At 39.3% G+C, this 7,357-nt stretch overlaps 1 protein-coding gene across 1 annotated transcript; it reads left to right on the plus strand.

The window, feature by feature from the left end:
* Positions 1-208: 208 nt before the first annotated feature.
* On the plus strand, positions 209-7,031 carry uchl1 (ubiquitin carboxyl-terminal esterase L1 (ubiquitin thiolesterase); the record flags this gene model as incomplete). Its single annotated transcript, XM_079263581.1, has 9 exons — positions 209-241; positions 322-333; positions 799-927; positions 1,492-1,633; positions 1,762-1,847; positions 2,601-2,648; positions 3,782-3,851; positions 3,928-3,986; positions 6,167-7,031. The coding sequence occupies 9 exons, from the start codon at positions 209-211 to the stop codon at positions 6,248-6,250; spliced, it is 663 nt and encodes a 220-aa protein (XP_079119707.1). The 3' UTR covers positions 6,251-7,031.
* Positions 7,032-7,357: the final 326 nt, after the last annotated feature.

Raw genomic sequence — 7,357 nt, forward strand, 5'->3', positions numbered from 1 at the left:
ACTATTGCACCCAAATGAAATTTTCCAGGATTCCACATAAATCCGGACAACAATGTATTAATGTTAATTTGGAAAACCCCCCCGTGCCTTGCAGAAAGTGGTATGATCTATGGAATAACGTGTGGGTGCGCCGTTAACGGCCCCTTACAGAAGCTACCCAGCAGACGTGCCACACAAAATTGTCGAGTCACTGCCAAACACTGCAAAAATGGAGTGGAGCCCCATGGAAATCAACCCTGAGGTAGGGAAATAACTTCTTTGTTATTATATAGCCTTTTTCTGGCAGCAGACTCAATTCTGTCTTTCTTTATTTCGTTTCAGATGCTGAACAAGGTGGGTATGAAATGTTGGTCGCAGAGAAACGGTTGGTAACCGTTGTGTGCAACTGTCAGGTAACTTTCAGGGAAGCTCGTGAATTGATGGAGCCGTTTACTCATAACTAAAACAACGGGGAGCAGATCCCAGTGTCACCAAGCAGTGTGTCTGTGGAGTTGACTTGACACTTAAATTGGTCGAGAAAAGACCATTCATAAATCTTAAAGAACACGTGGCCGCAAGCAGAAAGAGCATTTGTCGCCTTTGACAGCGTGCGGCAGCATCCTCCCCAGCGCTGCCCCTCTGTGTCTGGGTTACAGGGTGTGGTCTGGCTGGACCAACGCAACGCAGCATCTTTTAACTGCCTCACAAGGCTTCTTCTATCGATTTCCAGACTCTCGTTTGTTTGGTTTCGACTCCGCGTGTTTTGTTTATCTTTTTTCTTTTTTTCTTTTTTTTTTTAAAATCTTCGTTGTCTCTCAGGTTATGAGCAAGCTGGGGGTTGGTGAAAGTTGGCATTTCGTTGATGTGCTGGGACTGGAAAGAGAGCAACTGTCTGCCGTCCCGAAACCATGCTGTTCCTTGATGCTGCTCTTTCCCCTCACGCAACAGGTAAAGGGGGTGTCGGATCTGCCAAATTGCTGGATGACGTATAAAAGTGGGGAGTGCCAGTGAAAAGGAGACTTGACCCTGAGATGCAGGGAGGGCATAGCTGAGAATCTAGCCGGAAGGAAATGGATCCTGAAACGCTTACTTGTCCCAAAGTAGTTTATAGGCCCCCACGTTGCATTTTTTTTGTTAATACAAAAACCTAGGATCATAATCCACAATTAATATGGAGGAGTTCAGAAACTGTTAAAAGAAATATTAAAGACCTGAATATAGTTTTAAAGACATTTAATATTGTATTGAGTGCAGTGATAAACTGATTGTCCAGAATATAAATTTATTGTCATTTGTTTTATTACCGGTAATTGAATGTAGAAATTCACTTCATTTTATTTCATGAACCAATAGGCAGTATTTTATTATTTCTTGAATCTATAGACATGGCAAGGCCTTGTAAATTTTTATGCAGCAGTAGATATCACCAGACTGTCTTTTTCTTTTTCTTTTTTTTATAAATTTATTTATTTTTTTTTTTTTTTACAATGATTTGTTCTTTCTGTTTTGCAGCATGAATCTCACAGGGCTCAGCAAGCAGACCAAATTGGAGGTGGCTCAGAGGTGTATTTCCTGAAGCAGACGGCAGTCAATTCTTGTGGCACCATCGCCCTACTGCATGCTGTGGCCAACAACAAAGGCAAATTGACTTTCGGTGAGTGAAAGAGTAATATAATGTGTGTGTGCGCACCATGTTCATAGTGAAAGGCTCTCAAATATGAATAGTTTTATGTGTTCACTTAGCAGACTTGGGTGGTGGTGTGTTTTTGTTTTCCTTTTTAGAAAGTGGTTCTGCCTTGAAAAAATTTCTAGATGACACTGCTGAAATGTCTCCTGATGACCGAGCACAACATCTGGAGAAAAATGAGGTAAAAATGTACTTGATGACAAAAACAAAACATTTGAAACTCTCCTGTTCAAATTTTATTGGATAATGAGCATTGTAATGCCCACTTGGGGGCTCCAAACACTGTTTAATCTGTCTCTAGACCAGTGGTTCCCAAACTTTTTCTGCAGGCCCCTCTTTTCATCGACAATAATCTCAAGCCCCCCATCACATGAACCAAAGCAACATACTAAGAAATGCGTCATTAGTTTAGTGGCTGTATTGTAGTTTACTATAGTTAAAACTGTGTCATTCTTATCCATTCATCTGTTGTCATGTGAAACGTTTTAAATCAGGAATCTCTGGAAACTACTTCAGGTGAGCCGAGTTTTCAGTGAGACTGATGCTGCTTTAGTAAAACAACTCTTCATCTGATAGTTGGGTATGGGTACTTTATGTCTAAAGTAACCGGCAGGCTTTTCTTTTTCAGGGTGAAAAGTCCCCAAGTGGTGGTTTAATTTTTGTCTTCATACTTCATAACATTTATAATATTTTGGTACATGCAAAAGACTGTGGCCTCTTCATTACTCACCCTTCATTGACTATTACTTTGTGGTCAAGCAAAAGCAAATAGGCTCTGTCATATTTTTACTTGGTCTCTTGTATTTATAATTTATAATCAGTACTTAAGAACCACTGCTCTAGATAGTTTTAAAAATTTGAGATTTCTTTTTTTTGTGAGTGGATATGTATATAAAATATAATTTTTATTTTTTTATATTTCTTCTCCCTCTAGGCAATACGTGGAGCTCACAATGAGGTTGCAATGCAGGGACAATGCAGGGTAAGACCTCCAGCTGCAACATTGGCCTATTTGCATCAGAGTTCCATTCAATGCTAGATTAACCTGGTTTTCGTTATTAATATACAGCAGCTGCTACCCTGCTTGTTACCATTGTCTGTCTTTTTTGGATTATATTCAACTCTGAAAAATGCACTAATTACAAGATTTCTGTTTCATAATTCTGTGTGGTTCCTACTGTTTTTGGGAGACGGAGAACTGGTGTGTTAAAGTAACCCAAAGTTTGAGAGATGCATTTAAAGCAGACAACATGTCACTGTGAAGGACCGAGCTGAAAAACCAGAGAAGCACAAGGAATTTTTTTAGAAAAATATGTCTACCTTTTATTTAACAAAAATAACAAAATAAATATTTTAGTGCAATAACTTTGGGCCCATAAAAGAGGTCAAAGAAAACAAACACCAACCTAGGCATTAACATAAGGAACTCAAACACTAACTGAACTACCGAACTGACACACAAGGGACACGCATATACTGGCTGATCAGTTCATTTTAACACACGAGGGGGGAGACAAATACAATACTCTACACCAACTGTAACATAAACTTAACCTATCAAAAAGTGTTACATGTAATCAGTTAAGACAATAAACTAAACAATCTGAAATTCCTAAATAATGCAAAACATCTGACAATCAATAGAAAAACCTAAACCCCTCCTACACTTCCCTCCTATTAAAAAAAAAAAAAAAAAGATGGTTCTGCCCAGTTAGGCCTCAGCCTGATTTAAGGAGCTCCAGTGCAGCCAGGGCTCTCTTTGGCAGGCTTGGGAACTCCAAGGAACTGGCAACTCAAAAGGAAAGTATATTAACTGAAAGCAAAGCAAACTGACAAGGTGACAGTATAAGTTAACTAAGTGTGTGCACCTAATTAGTTAACCCCTTGTCAACCCAGCTAATAAAAACATGAAAAATGATAAAGTATCTTTAAAGTGTTTACATAACTGAGGAAAAAAAGAAAGTTACCAGACCTTTACTGTGTGGCAGCTCATGCTGCCCTCACAGTCACCTTGACTCCTGTTCAACTTTTAGTAGATGGAAACACTCTTATAGTCCTTCTTTATGAAGTGTGTGTGTGTGTGTGTGTTTATTTATTTATATATTTTTTTAATAGCCCGAACCTGACAAACTCAACTTCCACTTTATTGCCTTTGTCAACGTGAATGGACAACTTTTTGAATTTGGTAAGCATGTGCCCTCCCTTACATTGCTGTGAACTTTACACATGGTAAATTGCTAATTGTCTTATTTGTGTCAAAGATGGGAAAATGAACGGCCCTGTTAACCATGGAGCTACCAAAGATGAGTCCTTCATAGCGGTAAGTATAACTGAGGTCACTCTTGAGGATTTAGTGTATACTCTAGAACAGCTTTCCCATCTATTTCAGCTTCAACACACCTGATTCAAATTAAATGGATCTAACAGAATATCAGGTTATGCACAAAGACTCATTTATTTGAATTGGCTGCGTTGGAGCAGGATACATAGAAAACCTGGTGGATTGTGGACCCAGTAGAACAGAGTTGATTACCACTGCTTTAGAATCTTTAATCATGGTTCCTGCTGAAGAGGATCATTTGACAGTAAATAATTTGAAGTAAATAATTTTATTTATTGAAAAGTTCAGTATTTATAAATCATTTAGTAGGTCTGTCTTTTATGTAAAAGGATTTTTTTTTTAAAGGACAAACCTCACTAATTTGAGGTATTAAGATTATAATTTAAAGAAACACTAAAGAACTTTTGCCATTTCCCCACCCCCCTCATCAACATTAATTCGCCATCCATCTTGCATCCTACCTGGCCTGTTAGCTCTACAGCCAGCAAAAGACGATATTACGATGACTCTTGTTTTGTCCTTTCCTCTCTTAATCTTGGTGGGTGTTTTTTTTTTTTTTTGGGTTGGGCTGAATCGGCGATGTTGCATGTTCAAAACAGCCGGTTACTTTTTTACTGCTAAGCAAAACTTGATGTTGCATCCAGGATGTAAAACTTGTAAAGCGCGGTTTCTCAGCCTCTGTATGCTGATGGGTAGTAGTGGCTGTAGAAATTCACATCACTGTCATCAAACAAGTCTGGGACGCGGAGTTTTAAGCTCAAAAAGTTACGGAATGCGTCTTTAAATACAGTGTAGCTTTATTAAACTCTGATCTCTCTTTAAGTCAGTCCCTGATGGCCGCTGTCCTGCAATGAGTCGGCACTTGATGGATAAACCGCAAAAATGCTGACTTGTTGGTAAAAATGACAGATAAAATGTCGTCGTAACGTTCAGATGGGTGTTTATTTTGTGTGGGCAGGTGCGTGATTTGATTTTATTTTCCTCTTTTTGTGGTAAGAAAAGGGAGACTATTTAGTCTTTGTCGAGGAATCTAGCAATGGCATGTTGCAACCTGAGGATGGGGTGGCTTCTTATATGAACTGGAAGAGTCCCAAAGAGGATTCTTTTTGATCTGTTTGTGGTGGGAGCATGCAAGTGTTTTTCCAAACCTTGTGCTTATCGCCAGGAATGTTCTCACCATTCAGGCTTCCAGTGCAGCCAGTGAGAGGGATTTTTCTGCTGCTGGTCATGTAATTCAGGAATGAAGAACACAATTGAAGCCAGGAATGGGGGATAATTTGTTGATGCACAGCAATTTTGCCATGAAATTGAGCCCCACCCACTGGCATAATATGGAGGTAGTCTATAATTCAAGTTGTATTAAAAAAAAAAAAAAGAAATTATTCTGCCATGAAATGTTTCATGTTTTTTTTTTCTCCTTTTTAACTTGAAACATTTTGAAGAATTGTCACATATTGTAGAATGCGAGGGATGAATGGGGTGTTAACAATTATTTGTATAAATATGTAACCCACGACCCGGTCCAAACAGCAATGAGTCGAGTTGAGTCTGGATTTGACTGGTAGTTTGCTGCAGGAAACTGTCTGGTTTGTTAATCAACCAGTCTCAGGTGGATGCTGGTGGACCCGCGCAGGACTCTGCCTGCAGGTTTTCAGTGTGTCCCTGTTCAGACACACCTGGATCACATTAAATGGATCCAGCAGCCAATGAAGTTCTGCAGAATGACTGTTAGAACAGGGATACATGGAAAACCTGCAGGATTGTGGCTCATGAGGACTGGAGCTGGGCGCCCCTGCTTTAATTCAAACTGGTGAAGTGTTTTCCTTTGATCTACCCTGATCTAAGCCCACCCCTGGGCTTAGATCAGGGGTGCCCAAGTCCAGTCCTTGAGATCTACCATGCTACAACCTTTTAGATGCAACCCCTGTCCAGCACAGCTGAGTCAAATAGCTGAATTCCTCTTCTGCATGTCATTTAGCTCTGCAGAGGCCTGCTATTGAGCCACTTATTTGATTCAGGTGTGTTGGAGAAGGGTTGCACCTAAAAACAGCAGGATGGTAGATCTTGAGGACCGGACTTGGGCACCCCTGGCTTAGATGTAACGATGAAATGTGGATTTTAAAAATTCAGCATGTGCAAAGACCTTCTTTTATGTCTAGGATGCAGCCGAGGTGTGTCGTGGATTCATGGAAAGGGAGCAAGGTGAAGTCCGTTTCTCTGCGGTGGCTCTTTGTCAAAGTTAATTGCTCAGCAGGACACCAAATCCGACACATTGTTAACCAAAATGTTCTGGAGCATTCACATGACAACCACAATCAACAGGTACCCACAGTGATCTGTGTGCGCACACATCTGCTGACGCTATGCACTACAAAGAATACTGTTCCCAGCTGGTGAACAGCTTGTTCTTTAACATTAGCACATGCACATACAAACCCAATCCAAGCCTTTTGTCCTGCTATCACTTACTGATACAAGCTTGTCCAGCCAGTTCGTGTGATTATTGTTCAGCTGTGAAATCTTGAAAATGTCACCTGTGCATCTGTCATTCTTTGTGTATTAGTTCATGTGTTGAGCTCTACATTTAAATACCTTTTTTGTGCCAACCATAAGACAGAAAAAGCTGTTTTTTCTGCATGCCTTCTCTTGCAGTGTGTTTGGGTTTGTCAAGATGTAACATTCCTCAGAGTAGCCCAAATGTATCTGTAGGAACAATTTCACCATCTTTCAAAGTGGGCTTGAATTATATAAAAAATTTCTCTAACAAAGGTTTTCTCTGAGAAAACCCTCCTGACTTTTGCTTTAATTTCTGCAAAACATTTCTTTTTCTTTAGAACTCAAATGCAATTTATTTTAAAAAGCATCCTCCGTTGATAATCCATAAATGGTCATAGATTACTAATGTGCACAAATGATACAAAAAGGGACCACTATCCATAGGAAGTGCTTTTGTTGAGTTATGCTGTGCAGGGTGACTGCTGTATCTTGACTGTGTTCAAACTGTTTATCTTTCTGCACTTTCCAATCCTATGTTGCTGTAGTTCTGGTAGTACAGCTGTGGGACTTTAATAAAACTACCATTAAACTCATTTGTCTGTGTGGATCAAAGTTTTCAGTTCTCTTGGCATCACATCTGTAACTTCTATTTTTTTATAATTGCAAAGTTATTGATTGGCTAATAGCAATATTTTTTTGTTGCCTTTGCAAAACGATGGAGGTGAATATGGTTGATGGTGAAAGTTAAATTCAAGGTGCCTATTTTATTTTTAAAACTCTTAAATTACTCCAAGTTTAAAAGATCTGTTTTGGATGACTTTTTTTTTTTTTTTTTTTTTTTTTTTTGTCAGACT

This window comes from Telmatherina bonti, assembly GCF_933228915.1.
Source record: "Telmatherina bonti genome assembly, chromosome: 3".
Lineage (NCBI taxonomy): Eukaryota > Metazoa > Chordata > Actinopteri > Atheriniformes > Telmatherinidae > Telmatherina > Telmatherina bonti.